Source organism: Acomys russatus, chromosome 29 (genome assembly GCF_903995435.1).
Source record: "Acomys russatus chromosome 29, mAcoRus1.1, whole genome shotgun sequence".
Lineage (NCBI taxonomy): Eukaryota > Metazoa > Chordata > Mammalia > Rodentia > Muridae > Acomys > Acomys russatus.
Window position 1 is genome coordinate 26,003,926 of NC_067165.1, and position 15,756 is coordinate 26,019,681.

At 45.8% G+C, this 15,756-nt stretch overlaps 1 protein-coding gene across 1 annotated transcript in view; it reads left to right on the forward strand.

Annotated features, from left to right (window-relative positions):
* Positions 1-4,150: 4,150 nt before the first annotated feature.
* Srsf4 (serine and arginine rich splicing factor 4) overlaps positions 4,151-15,756 on the forward strand; it is a 28,590-nt gene continuing 16,984 nt past the window's right edge. The window contains exon 1 of the mRNA XM_051170937.1: positions 4,151-4,341. Coding sequence (XP_051026894.1) covers positions 4,235-4,341 — 107 coding nt within the window. The 5' untranslated portion in view covers positions 4,151-4,234. The remainder of the gene's footprint in view (positions 4,342-15,756) is intronic.

Sequence of the window (15,756 nt, forward strand, 5' to 3'; positions counted from 1 at the left end):
CTGGTTTTCTGGTGTTTGCTTCATGGTCACTTTGCCCAAAGCCAAGTACAACTTGAGGTGGTCTCCTTTGTCAGCTGGCTGACCCACTGTACCCCCAACTGAGCCTCATTTGGGGAGCATTTACTGGGTGCCCAAAGCTAGCAATGAAGGCTAGGTGGTAGAGCCTCCTCACATGAGACCATTACAGTGTTAAGGGCAAAGCTGTGAGGGGACAAAGAGGCAGCAGCTCTGTCAATGGATGGTTCCCGGAGGCAGGATTCTTTGAGGCAGTGTTGTCTGCAGAATCCTGAGGTCCAAGGAGGAAAACAACCCAGCAAAGCCAGCAGCTAGTGTGAGTTTGGATGTGAGAAAGGCTTTGGGAAATTGCAACCAGAGTGACGCTACTGCCTCAGGGGCTGCAGCTTGAACACCAAGGAGGGACCAGGCAGCAGGGCTCAGATCACAGAGATCCTGCCTGAGACCACAAGATTTCAAGGCAAGGGTGATACCACCGGCTGGGAGGATGTGATTGCACACTGGTGTGTACACAGGCTCCATTTACTCAGGTTGCCTCTGGGAGCATTTGTGCTCTCTGGAGGAAAAGACTGCTTAAGCTCCAGGCTGGGGCGGGTCGGCAGGTGTCTCCAGGGTAAAAAGAGTTGCCGTGTGCACCTGGACTCAGGCTCAGCTTCGACCTGTTCCTGTGCCCCGTCTTGCCTCTGGGTTGCTGGGACAGGTGTTTTCTACCAAGGGGCCATGTAGACAAATGAGAAAGCCTAAGCGTACAGGGAGGCAGCCCAGAGGCAGCAGGAATAAAAGGTAGGATTTGGAGGAGTCACAAAGTTAGGGGTTAGGTTAGAGCCTGCAGCCATGGTAAGGGAGGTCCTGTTCCACTTCAAAACGGCAGGTGTCGGGGGAGGAGGACCCCTGCACCGAGCACAGCAAACACCCCAGGAAGAATGTGCAGGGAGCTGCACTGTGCCTTAAAGATAATGTCTGAGGCTTGGTCTTTGTAATCTACTCAGGAAGGGAAGGCAGACAGCAGGACTCAGACTAGGTAAGGAACGTTAGAGCTGGCCACTCACGGCTGAACTTCAGTCTCCCCGAACACCCATTCTATTAAAGCCTGCAGCCTTACGGGGTGCATATAGTAGGCTATAACCAGTGTGCTTCCCTGCCTCCCTTGCAACAAACAAGGTTGACCAGTGTGATACAATGACAGGTGTTGGGGGGGGGGGGGTCAGTGTCTCAGAACCTTGTTCAAATGTAGCTGCTACACACTTCCCACTGGATTTCAAAAATGATTCCTGGAGTGTATACGCCATATTTGGTGTTGGCAAGAATGACACAAGGTCCGAGGAGCCCAGGATGTGCACACACACAAACCCTCGGGTGCTTACCTCAGAATCTCGGTTTATTCCAGCCCCCTTGCATTGGCTTTTAACTAAACCTGATCTTAAGTGATGACACGCAGTGATTTGCCTGGAACTAAGCCAAGGTGCAACAAAGGGTGGTGAAGCAGCTCAGGGTTTTCAGTTAAGAGATTTGAGAGAACAAAAGACAATTGAGACACAGCTTTAGAAAGCTCCTCTGGCAGGACTGAGGGACAGAAGCAAAAGTAAGATGACAAAAGGAAAAATTCCCAGGCTTCCAAATTTCAGACATGTAAACCCCCCACCCACAGCCACCCCTGCAGAGCCAATACTTGAAGACCAGACGAAAAGAGACAGTGACTTCCCTGTGCCTCATCCCTTCTACACAAAGGCTGTGGAACTCGGGGTCACCCTTTAGGCCCAGTGAGTAAAGCACACCCTTTGTAACTGGAGCCCTAGGTTCCCAAAATAAGACAAATAGCCGTGACCTCTTCAGACAGCTGGAGTCACCTACAGCCTAGTTCAGCTCTACCTCCATGGCCTCCGCCACAGTGTTGATGAGTACCTGTGTCCTCAGGGGAAGAAAGACAAGCCCAGGAGAAAAGTGCTTGCACAAACTTGTGTGTTGCAGTCATCACTATCTTTTTTGTCTTTAGCCATACCCACAATGCTTCCTGGCAAGCCCAGGGCACAGGACACAGCATCTGCTGGAGCAGCTGCAAATGGTGCTGAGGATCAAACTGGGAGGGTAGGGTACAGGGGGGCCGGGGGGGCTGCTGCTCACACCCTTTAACCTAATGTTGCTACTTCCAAATTTTGTCTGCTTGTTGCTGAGGATCAGACCTAAGCTAGACAAGTATTCTGCCATATGTCCTTAATTATATTCCCATTTCTAATGATATTCCCATTTCCAGAAATAGGTCCTATTTGAATATACAGGGTCAGTTGGGGCAATTGTAAAAAACCAAAGGTCGGACCCTGTCTCAGTCCTTCACTAGCGTAGCGACTACGTAAGCTACTGTGTATAAAAAGTGTTACGGGGCTGGAGAGATGGCTCAGCGGTTAAGAGTGCTGACTGCTCTTCTGAAGGACCCGGGTTCTATTCCCAGCACCCACATGGCAGCTCACAACTGTCTGTAACTCCAAGATCTGACACCCTCACACAGACATACATGGCAAAACACCAATGGACATAAAATAAAAAATAAATTAAAAAAAAGGTGTTATGAGACAAAAGATGGTCCTGAATGCCTTTCATAATGTTTCTGGAATTATTTTCAAAATACAGTGAGCCAAAAATCTGGTGTGACGCACACTTGCAATCTCCGTTCTTAGAAGGCTTTAACAGGAAGTTTCGGGAGTTCAAGGCCATTGGATTTAGAAAGTTTTTTTTTTTTTTTAAACGATTTGTTTATTATGTATACAATGTTCTGCCTGCATGTGTGCTTGCCCACCAGAAGTAGGTAGGCACCAGATCTCATTATAGATGGTTGTGAGCCACCATGTGGTTGCTGGGAATTGAACTCAGGACCTTGGGAAGAGCAGCCAATGCTCTTAACCTCTAAGGCATCTCTCCAGCCCCAGAAAGTTCTTCTCCACACGCCTTTAATCCCAGCACTTGGGAGGCAGAGGCAGGAGGATCTCTGAGTTCGAGGCCAGCCTGGTCTACAAAGTGAGTCCAGGACAGCAAAGGCTACACAGAGAAACTCTGTCTCGAAAAACAAAAAAGAAAGAAGTGAGAGAGAAATTTTCTGTCATGCCTAACCTGTAAGGTACTAAACTGACCGGATGTAGTAGCCCACACTTTTTTTTAAAAGATTATTTATTTACTTAAAAAAAAAAAGATTATTTATTTACTTTATGTATGACTATTCTATTTACATGTACATCTACATGCTAGAATAGGGCATTAGATCACAATACAGATGGTTGGGAGCCACCGTGTGGTTGCTGAGAACTGAACTCGGGACCCCTGGAAGAGCAGACAGTGCTCTTAACTGCTGAGCCATCTCTCCAGCCCGGGCGCAGGCCTTTCATCCCAGCACCCGAGAGGCAGGCAGAGCTGGAGGCCAGCCTGGTAGAGAACTTGCCTAACATTCGTGTGGCCCCGAGTTCGGCCCACAACGCCACAGAATAATACGGAATTGATTATTTGAACACTTCTCTTCCCCCCACCCCTTGGTTTTTAGAGACAGGGTCTCTCTGTGTAGCCTTGCCTGTCCTGGACTCGCTTTGTAGACCAGGCTGGCCTCGAACTCACAGCGATCCGCCTGCCTCTGCCTCCCGAGTGCTGGGATTTAAAGGCGTGCTCTACTACGTACCTAGTGTCATTAACTGCCAAGGCAACCCTGAAAGTACAAGGAAGGTAGGTAAAGGAGGCTCAGAGAGCCATGAGAAAAGGAAATGGGCGCAAGGTCACGGACCCACTAACTTCCCACCGGAACACTAACCACAAGCCTCTCCAGAGCAGAAACACAACCGGAGCAAAGGACAAAGGCGGAACACCCGCTCGGCGCGCACCCGCGCGGACACTTCCGGGGGAAGTCCCGACGCCACGGCCGACCTCGCGAGAAGACGTGCGGCAGCAGTCGTTTCCCAGGCCCCGCCCCGCGCCGGCGCGCCCCCAGAAAAGCTCCACCCCCAACCCCGGCCCTGGCCGGGCGGGAAGCGGGCGCGCGCGCTCCCTCCCGTTCCCCCTTCCGGAGGGGGCGGGCCGCGGAGGCGCGCGTTCTCGAGCTGCGTGCTCGCGTACGTCGCCGGGCTTCGGCTGCGTCCGTCCCGCCGCCCGCCCGTTACTGCCGCCGCCGCCGCCGCCGCTGCCGCCGCGCTTTCCCTTCGCCGGCCGCCACCTGAGGGGGGGCCGGGGCCAAACCGCCGCCGGGATGCCAAGGGTGTACATCGGCCGCCTGAGCTACCAGGCCCGGGAGCGCGATGTGGAGCGCTTCTTTAAGGGCTACGGGAAAATCCTGGAGGTGGATCTGAAGAACGGGTGAGGAGGGCGGCGGAGGGGCCCGCCGGGGGGGGGGGTGGGAGGGGGCTGACAGGGCCGCGGCGGAGGCTGGGAGGCCGCGGGGACGCGAGCGCGGTGCTCGCTGGACGCTAAGCCGCCGCCGGCCTCCTGGGCTCCGCCATGGCGGCGGCGGCGCCTCGGGGGCGCGGGTAGGCCCCGGCACCCACTGCGCCTGCGCGGGCGGGGGTGGTGGCGGGATAATGGGGACGGCGGCCCGGGTTGGACTTGGGGCTCCGGGCGCCGGGGAGGCCTGGGTTTCCCTGGCTGGGCCACGGGACCGAAGCCTGGTTCGTCTCCGGGGAAGAGGCTGGCCATTCCTGCTCTGGGGCTGCTGGGAGCAGACAGGTTTCCGGCTCCCTTTTCCCTAGTCCCCAGCCTGATGCGCCAGAGAATTTCCCGGCGCGTGTGCCGTACTTTTTTTTTGGGCGGGAGACTCCAGTTTGAGTAGTGTAGTGACAGCTTCCAAAGTATTGTCTTGCCCGTTCCCTCTACGAGAGTAAAGTCCTAGCTCTTTACCTTGGGGGAGTCCATAAAGTTTCCACGTTGTGGTTTCGACTCTCCAACTTGCCAGAGAAATGACTGTTGTCTTAGGATTTGTTGAGTAGGTTAGGGGCCACCCTAACTAGGTCTGCGTCGACTCCTGATGGCAGGTGGAGACGCATTTCGAAATTGCCTACTTAACAGACCCATACGGTCTGGGCTTGGAGTCCTAATCTGCTTTGGCGAAACAGGGCTAGCAGAGGCTACCAGATTCAGGGGAGACGGGTGAGTTGTCAGGCCTGGAGAAGATCCGAGTATCTTTGGCCTTTTGAAAGGCGTTAAGCACTGGAACGGCATTGGAGGCAGAGGCACTAAACCTTGGGTTTGCTGTCTTTTTTGCTTGCTTGTTTTGTTTTTGAGACTTGGCGGTTGGTCCAATGAGACCAGTAGTAACTGATAATAGGGACGGAATATACCTTAGTGTAGTCAACACGTTCTTAAAACTGTCTGGATTTTTGATTTGACACTTAGAAGAAGCTCCTTGCTGAGAACAAGACTTCGATAAAGTGTTTATGAGTACTGGATTCTCATAAGAGATTTAGACAATTTCTCGTTTTGTTCGGTGAACTTACAGCTCTAACAGGACGTTTATCAGACGACATGAGAGGATTGTTTTTTGAGGCACTTACCCTACTTGTGAGAGATTACACTCTCCCATTTAACCCCCTACTCCCCAAGTAAGTTGACAGAATAGCTTTTGTGAGGGAAAACATAGGGTTTGGAAGCGAGATAAGTCAAATCCTGGGTCCTCCGTTTTAAGTTTCTTTGAGCAAGTGACTTAGTTTCTCTGAGCCTGTTTTCTCGTTCACATGGAAAAGGAAGGACAGAGTAAGTGTAAAGCCTTTGCAGTCCGCTGTACTGGAGTCATTAGGAAGCATCTTAGCCCATTAGTGTTTGGTAACAGTGTATTTGGTGAGGTGTGGTTTCTCAGGGTGTGGGTGGTAGTAGGGCAAAAGTGATCACTCGATCAGATGTATTACCAAAGCACCAACAGGGATCCCCCGACTGTACGGCATGAATTGAAGGAGACAGCTCTGTTCCTGACTAATGTATTATGATTGACGTACATTTTGAATCAAAGAGTGCTTTTCTTACTTTTAAAAATTCAGACAAGTAAAATGTGGAATAGTTTACTAAAATTGATCTTTTTTAGTACTTATTTATTTTTATGTATACAGTGCTCTGCCTGCATGTACCCCTGCAGGCCAGAAGAGGGCGTCAGATCACATTATAGATTGAGCCACCGTGTGGTTACTAGGAATTGAACTCAGGACTTCTGGGAAGAGCAGACGGTACTCTTAACCGTCTCTCCAGCCTCCGATTTCTTCTTCTTCTTCTTCTTCTTCTTCTTCTTCTTCTTCTTCTTCTTCTTCTTCTTCTTCTTCTTCTTCCTTCCTCTCCTCTCTCCTCTCCCTTCCTCCTCCTCCTCCTCTTCCTCTTCCTCTTCCTCTTTTATTATTATTTTTATTTTATGTGAATTGATAAACAGGAGTTACAGGCAGTTGTGAACTGCCATGTGGGTGCTGGGAATTGGACCCAGATCATCTGGAAGAGCAGCCAATGCTCTTAACAACTGAGCTATCTCTCTCGCCCAGAATAGATTCTTCAAATGAGCTTTGAAGTGTGGAATTACTAGAGCTTAAAATGAAGAAAGAGAAGTGTCCAGAAAACATGTTGGAATTGGTGAAGAGGTGGTCCAGTAAGGACAACTAAAATATAATCCAGCTTCGATCAAACCTCATGGAAGAATCTAGAAATTTAACAGCAAGCCAGAAACAGCTATTAAGAGTTTTATTTACACAAGGGGCATGGAGAGATGGCTCCATGGTTAGGAGCATTGGCTGTTCTCCCAGAGTACCTGGGTTCAGTTCTCATCCTCCACATGGCAACTCACAACTGCCACTCTAGTGATACCTGGGAATTTGACACCTTCTCTGGCCTCCTTGAGCACTAGGCAGGCATGTGGTGCCCAGATACACATGTTGGCAAAACATCCATCCATACACGCAAATGAATAGGTTTAAAAGAATAACAATAGAAGGTAAATAAAACGATTTAAAAGAAAAAGTTTTGGGGCTGGAGAGATGGCTCAGAGGGTAAGAAGAGCACTGACTGTTCTTCCAAAGGTCCTGAGTTCAATTCCCAGTGACCACATGGTGGCTCACAATCGTCTACAATGAGATCTGGTGCCCTCTTCTGGTGTGCAGGCATACATGTAAGAAAAACACTGTCTACTAAATAAATAAATCTTTTTAAAAAAAAAAAAAAAGTTTTAGACGAATTTTAAGTCATGAATAAAATTCAAAGGCTCGAAGGGGAGCAGAACAACTCGGGATGCTAAGAGGGCAGACACTCTCCAAGCTTCAACTGCCTCCTTTAGAAATCTGATTCTTGGGGGCTGGAGAGATGGCTCAGGGGTTAAGAGTACTGACTGCTCCTCCAGAGGTCCTGAGTTCAGTTCCCAACAACCACATGGTGGCTCACAACCATCTATAATGTGATCTGATTCTGGCCTGCAGGTGTACATGCAGATAGAGCACTCATAATAAATAAATAATTCAAAGAAATAGAAATCTGATTCTTAAATTTCCAAGTAATGGATGATGTGCATGAAACCCATCATTGTAGATCAAGGGTGAAGTAAGAATGGAAAGTCATTTCTGAGATTTAAAGACAGGTGTGACAGACATCTAATTCCATACAGTATGACCTAGCACCATTCAGAAATCATTACAGAGGAAAATGACTTTGGAGAAGAAGACAGGGTGGTAGAGATGCAGGGGAGCCTGAAAGGAAGCAGTAGAGCAAAGGGAAATGTGGCTATGGGCGTCATTCATAGGCTTTAGCCTGGGGTGCTGGTAGGTTTCCTTACAGGGAAGTGTCTTTGAACACTTCTGGATTGAAACTCTAGAGCAGATTTTGCATCAATGGACTTTAAAGAATTGCTAGAGAGTTCGCATTTGTTAAGGTGAGATCTCTTAAGTGTTGGTAGATGAGCTGTGGGTCAGTTTGGAAATTGATTAGCTAAGGGATAACATGCTTTATACTTGCAGACTACAAATTAAATGTCCAGGAAAGGGTTTTCCGGCCTCTTTGGGTCTGGGAGGAGGCATGCATACAAGTAGTTCAGCCTTCTGTTGCCTGCCATTTTATAGTGCCGGGCAGCCTGCTTCTGTTTTAGAGAACTTGGAAACAGATGGCTGTTCTGGGGACTACAAGTGTGATGCAAATCTCCCCGGGGCCACATGGACCATTCCTGATGGCCTTAGTGTCATACATTCCTACTTGCCTGATAATCCACCTGTGCCATTGTGGGCAAGAGTGGACCAGAGGGAAATCTGGGAGTTTGTCAAGGAGATAAAACTGCCAGTACCTTTTTCTGCTCTTTTCAGCTTTATGGTAGCTTTTGTTAGCTTTGATTACATGTGGAGTGTATAGGTTTTCTTTTATTAATAAATCACTTTGTTGTAATGTGTAGAATGTATTTTGGTTTTGTGTACAAAAATGTCTTTCTTGCTATAAACATCTTGTAGTTTCAGTCGCAGATCTTTTCATTTTTTAGACTTACTTATTATATACACAGTGTTCTGCTTGCATGTACACCCGCAGGCCAGAAGAGGGCGTCAGATCTCATTGTAGATGGTTGTGAACCACGATGTAGTTGCTGGGAATTGAACGCAGGACCTCTGGAAGAGCAGTCAATGCTCTTAACCTCTGAGCCATCTCTCTAGCCACGGTCTTCTAATTTTTTGGGTAAAAGCTGCTACATCCTGAGGTGATTTATTTCTTAATAGTTAGAAGAGTTAAGTTCCCAAATTATTGAGGTTTAGCCAACTAAAGTCATATTAAAGCACTCAGGGAAAAGTGAGCTGTAAATGTCAGAGCCCGTATTTGATGTGAAGTGAAATGGTAGATGGCTAGAGTTTCAAAAGAAAACTTTAAATTGGTGGTTGTTTTTTGTTTTTAATTTCATGTATCATTGGATAGTTTTTGTCTTTACCTTTGGTTAATATTTTAAGTGAAATGGAGCTCCGGGTGTGTGTGTTTTAAAAACTCTTGCAGTAAGTTACTGTGTTTCCCCCATTCGTTTGTTTGTTTTTGTTTTTGAGATAGGGTTTCTCTGTGTAATAGCCCTGGCTATCCTGGAACTCACTCTGTAGACCAGGCTGGCATTGAACTCAGAGAGCCACCTGCTTCTGCCTCCCAAGTGCTAGGGTTAAAGGTGTGCACCACCACGCCCAGCTTTTTCCCCATTCTTAACCACTGGCCTTATTTAATGAAAGAAGTCTCTTTCACTCCCAGAAACCTACACCGGCATTTTCTCCATAACTGAAGCCTTCTCAAGAGTTACACTAATATATCCCAGGTTATAGATTTCTGGTGAGTTGAGCCACTGCCAAACGGCAGGTAAAATGTGTCTCTGTTCAGTGATGGCACAAGGCTACTCTTTCTCTTAACAAAGTCCCACTACCCCTCTACCATACATTCTTAGGCCATCTGCTAGTCCTTTTTTTTTTTTTTTTTTTTTTTTGAGACAGGGTTTCTCTGTGTAGCCCTGGCTGTCCTGGACTCGCTTTGTAGACCAGGCTGGCCTTGAACTCACGGCAATCCACCTGCCTCTGCCTCCCGAGTGCTGGGATTAAAGGCGTGCGCCACCACCGTCCGGCCCATCTGCTAGTCTTAAAAGTAGTGTCCCACTTGAACTTTTGTCTCTCAAGCATTTGAATCTGCTTAGGAATTTGGTGATTTAATGCTTACCTAACAAGAGAATCACTTTGTTACGGAGTACTTGAACAGCTTTATACATGAACTTAAGGTTTGTTTTTGCTTTTTTTAATGTATGGGCCAGGGGGTGATGGCACACTCCTTTAATCTCAGCATTTGGGAAGCAGAGACAGGCAGATCTCTGTGAGTTTGAGGCCAGCCTGCCTGGTATAGCCAAACCTTGTCTGGAAAAACAAAAAGAAAAGTAAAACAAACAAAAAAAGACTCTTTATTCATATTTTACTTTTTCTTCAAAATACAGTATATTTCCCATTTATGACAGTTTTACTTGTCTAACTTTTTTCTAACATAAACGGTCCTCCAGAGATGATCCTGCTTGCATTTGGGGCACCTGGTCTGATGTTTTGTCAAATCTACATCTTTCACACATACATACATTTCTACCTTTCATTTAGGTTTTTGGTTTTTTGTTTTGTTTTGTTCTTTGAGACAGGGTCTCACTGTAGACCTGGCTAGCCTTGAACTCACATCCACCTGCCTTTCCTGTCTGAGTGGGTGTGTGCTACCATGCCCAGTTATACAAACATACATTTGTCTCTCCACCCTCCCACCCCTTTTTTTCAACCATCTCTAGATTATGCGGCACATTATTACCTGTTTGCCTAAAAGCCTGGTCTGTCTTTGTGAGTGTTCTCTAGCTCCAACAACCTGCTTTCTATGATGAGTGAGTTGTGCTAAGGATCCAACCCCAGGCTCCATGCATAGTAGGCAAGTTACTCTACCACTGAGCCACACCTCCATCCAACCTCTGCAGTCTGACTTTATAATGATTATATATAATTGTAACATATAAGTTTTTAATGTATACAATTAAGACTAGGTTACAAGACATTTTTATTATTTTTTTATTTTCAGTATATTATGCATATGTAGTGCTGGGAAATATTTTTTTAAGATTTATTTATTATATATACAGTATTCTGCCTGCATGTGTGACTGCACGCCAGAAGAGGGCACCAAATTTCATTATAAATGGTTGTGAACTACCATGTGGTTGCTGAAAATTGAACTCAGGACCTTTGGAAGAGCAAGCAACCAGTCCTCTTAACCTCTGAGCTAACTCTCTAGCCCTGGAATGTTTTACACATTTTTTAGGATTTGGGCATTAAAAATAAATAACACCCTTTTTTTTTTTTTTTTTTTCCATCCCTTGATTTCTATACCAGTAGGTTTTGGTTTGTTTAATTATGTATACTGGTGTTTTCCCTACATGTATGTCTGCAACATGGGATGTCTGGTGCCAGAAAAGGCTGACAGATCTCCTGGAAATGGTGTTACAGACAGTTACGAGCCACCATGTGGTGCTGGGAACTGAGTGTGGGTCTTCTGGAAAAGCAGCCAGTATTTGTAACTGCTGTATTAGTAACTGCTGAGCCATTTCTCCAGGCCCAAATGCTCTTTTTACCTCCCTGTGTTGTTTTCTGAATTTTCTTTCTTCTTTTTAAAATTTATTACATATATAGTATTCTGCTTGCATGTATACCTGCATACCAGAAGAGAGCACCAGATCTCATTATAGATGGTTGTGAGCTACCATGTGGTTGCTGGGGATTGAACTCGGGACCTCTAGAAGAGCAACCAGTACTCTTAACCACTGAGCCATCTCTCCAGCCCCGTTTTTTGAATTTTCAACTGAACTCTATTATACTTTTTTAAGCACTGTGTTGTTTCCATCTAGCCTACCAGAGTTAAGAACTTTACAAAACAACTTCTGACTTAGAGAATATGTACAGCTTGTGGGTAATTCCAGAAAGGAGATGCTAAAGGTCTTGAGGCTTTCTGATGATATATTACAGTGTTCCTATTATTTAGGGAACTAAGGCAAAACGATTGTGTGTTCAAGGCACATATTGCAGATAGACCCCATTTCTTGTTGCCAGGATTGGTCTCAAACCCACTATGTAGCCAAGGATGACCCTGACCGTCTGATATTCCTACCTCTCCCCAGTGCTGGGATTCTGGGTGTGGTCCACCTTATCCATTTTATGTAGTGCTGGGATCAAACCCAGAGCTTCATGCATGCTAAGCAAACACTCCAACTGAGGTACATCTCCATATGTTGTGTGCCACTTTTTCTGCTTTGTCATGTGTACTTTTTCTTCTTATGTTGAAATCTTCACTATTGGTTGCCTAAACTCCTTGTCTAGCTGAGTTATGCTTTGCCTAGCCGTTCCTCTAAGTTGTCCCCTAATTCTAGCTGTTAAAAATAACCCTGTATTGAATGTCATGTGCATGAAAATCTTTTGCACTGTTGTTAAGATATATTCCGTGAAACAAAATTCATTAGTTCCAGTGGAAATGAAAGAAAACGCAAAACTTTTTTTTAGCGGGGGGGGGGGGTGGCTCAAGACAGGGTCTCTCTGTGTAGCCTTGGCTGTCCTGGACTTGCTTTGTAGACCAAGCTGGCCTCGAACTCAAAGCGATCCACCTGCCTCTGCCTCCCTGATCCACCTGCCTCTGCCTCCCGAGTGCTGGGATTAAAGGCGTGCGCCACCACGCCTGGCCTCACAAAACTCTTAATGTATGATGGCATACACTTTTAATCCTACTGGGCAAAAACAAGCAGATCTCTGAGTTTGAGGACAGCCAGGACCACATAGTGAGACCTTGTCTCAAAAACAAAAAGAATAGGTCAGTCTGATTCCTCTTTCTGCTCAGCCATGTCTGTCCACTGCAAAACCAGAAAGAACATACCAATTACAAGAAACCCAGCAGTGGCTAGGGCTGCACACACCATAGCCTTCCACTTGCATTGAGCTGCACGTGGTGCTGCCTGCTAATGCTCTGGGGATTCCTTGAGCCCAGGAGTTGAAGGCCAGTCTGGGCAATATCTCAGAAAGAAAGAAACAGAAGGGAGCACAGGTGCTACCTCCAAAGAACAACAGAGCTAGCCAGGTGTAGTGGCTTATGCTTGTAATCCCAGCACCTAGGTGGAAGCAGCAAAGTCAGGAATACAACAGTCATCTTTAGCTACTCAGGGAGTTGGAGGACAGCCCAGACTGTGTGAGAACAAGCTTTTTAAAAAAAGAAAAGGAGGAAAGGACAGGACCCTGAATGAAGTAATGTGCTGTCATTGTTTTAGTAGTCATATAACCATCACGCTATTTTATTATGTTACTTCCTTCCCCAAAACATGGGAGAGCTAACCTTTCTGAGAAATCAACACTGAAAAATAGGACTATACTTTAAGTTATATCTAAATATTTCAAGCATAATTACCCTGCCTCAAGTTCTTTCCTCCTGGGTGCCAGACTCTTGGTTTATGTTATAAATAAACATTACATGCAATTATTTGGTCAATTATTTAAAACTCCTTCTTTATTTAGTATCTTGTTCCTCCTTTTCTCTTTGAGATGACTACACAAATGAGAGAGCTGTGTGAGGTATCTTTTCTTAACACACAGAATGTTGACTGGATAGTGTATGTGGTTTGGGTTCTTGGAGATTTAGCATGCTTCTAGGTAACTGACACGGAAAATTGTATGTTGCATCCGCAGAAGAAAAAAGTGTTCTGCATATCAGAGAGACGATTGGGAATGGTACTTATAAATGTGTGAGCTAACACTGAGCTCTTAAAAACTATAGAAAGTATTAACTGCTTGCATTTGTTATGTTTTGTTTGTTGTTGTTTTTTTTTTTTTTTTTTAATCCATTTATGGGGGATGGGGCATGCCATGGTATATGTGGAGATCATAGGAAAACTTGCTGAAATCAGTTCTCTCTTTCCACCTTGAGGTTTCCCAGGATTCAACTCAGGTTGTTAGGCATGGCAATGAAAACCTTTACCCACTGTCCTATCTCACCAGCTTGGTTCGTGCTAATACGAAAACTGAGGCATGTGATTGACAGGCCAAGATTACAGGATGAGTTTTTGAAAGCTCTGGAAACTGCTATAGCATTGCAAAGACTGTCAGGCTCCTCTCCTATTGCTCCTGGGAATCCAGGTTCCCAGGCCTGTTTGCCCTGAATGTTTTGTAGAGGCTTCCAATAAACCGATGAACGTACAGTGGGATAGGTTGTACTTCTTATAATGTTGGCCTTGGATGGGGATGTGGTTAGCCCTCCCGAGGCTGTCACAGCCACCTGAAGTAGGGCGTGTGCCATGTTTCATTGTTTTGCTATCCCTGCAGCCTCTGCTCTTAGAAAAATCTTTCAAGTGAAGGGCCAGATAATGTTCTGCATTTATATAGCCATAGGCAAGGCCCTGGATAGCTTTTCTGGGTTGAGGTGAAAGTCCCAGGCTAGGGGTAATAGCCAACTAAAGACATGCCAGTTAATGCCAGAAGAGACTCCAAGACCTAGAGAGAGGAGCACTGAGGGAACTGAGAAAGCAGCCTGGCCAGGTCAAGACTCCGGGCATGTATCATGTGGTGCAGTGAAACAGTAGGTCTAAAAGAACTTGACAGTTTTGTAAAAATAATAAAGTGCGCAGATGGGGGGGAACATGCCTCCAAGACAGCATGGTGTTGGCATCTTGAACAAAACTGAAGTGAAAAGGAATAGACTGCAACCCGGGGCGGTTAAGAGCAACGTGTAAACAGCGGAGATGGTCCCAGAGGCTCAGCACCTGACAGCCCTGCTCCCTGTGCTGAGGGGTGAAACAGCTTTGTGTGGCTTCAGTGTGGATTTGGTCGCACTGTTCCTTGTTTTGGTGAGTGGGCGTAATGGACATGGTGATGAATACTATTTTGTGTCCCCAGAGATGTGTTCTGAATTGGTAGTGATGAGTTCTGTGTAAACTTGGTTTTAGTTTATGGTTTGAGCTTCATGAGACTTTTAAGTGTCAGAATATTGAAAGAGACAGAGGTATAATTGTGGGCCCCATACACCTCAAACTCTATTAAGGAAAAGCAAATAACTAGTTATGACAGGGAGGTTATGGTTAAGTATAGTTTGATCCTCAAACTAAATGGTTTGTGTTGTTTTCCAGGTGTCCCAAGTCTTAGGCTAAGAATATGGTAAGGGCCCAGCAAAGCAGCCTAGCAGAATTAGCTCTGTAACAATGTGGTTCCAAGGCCTGGCCTGGCCTTGGACTTCTGTAATCCTGGTACTCCAGAGGCAGAGGCAAGTGAATCTGTGTTCAAGGACAGCCTGATCTGCAGAGCGAGTTCAGGACAGCCAGGGCTGACCAATCCTAGGGCCTTGCACCACTGAGCCACACTACTGTGAGCCTGCTGACTTTTGTTGTTTGTTTGTTTGTTTGTTTTTAAAGTTTAGGCTGACGGAAGCAACTTGGTAGATAGGTTGTCTGAACAATTACAAAGTAAAACTTTTAAAAATCTACTTATTCTGGAGTACGTTTTTAATTTTTATAATGATTGTTAACTCAGTGGTACATTATGTGCCTAGCAGGTCCAGTCTCCAGCTAAAAATCAAAACAAACCTGGAGATTTGAATTTAGCTATTTTTCATTAGATTTTTATTTTCACCAAATGATTTACTTCATGTTAGTCATTTTTCATTGCTGTGACTGAAGAACTGAGCAAATGAACTTATGAGAATAAAGACTTGTTTGGGTTTACCATTTTAGATAGTTAGTCCATGTTCGTCTGCTTTCTTTGTTAAGGAGAATGTCTTGTCAACTGGGACTTGTGGTGGTGGAGACCGCTCACCTTGTGATGAGAAATAAGAAAGGGCCTGTATACCCCCCAATACACACTCGTGACTTATGTCCTCCAACTATGCCATACCCACAAAAGTTCCCACTGCTTCCTAATAATTCCCATCAAAATATGAGCTCGTTGATAGATTAATCCATTGATGAGATCAGAGCCCTTGAACTTTTGAAAACTTTATAGTTATTTTTGTTTTTACTAGTGGCTTAGAAAATAAGTATTTACAGCTCAGTAGTGTTCATACACACCAGCTCCAGGATTGCTGTGTCTGCCTTTACTATGCTCGTAGCTGTGGTCAGCATCTGGGCATTTGTCTTTTTTTTTATGCCTGTACTCCTGGAACCCTTGTTTTTCCGGGCTCTCCTGTTAAGGACTACTTTTCGTTGGCTCTGGGAAATGACAGAGTCTGATGAGGTGTAGGGCTCTGGGTTAGGATCTGAGTTTGAAGAGGCTC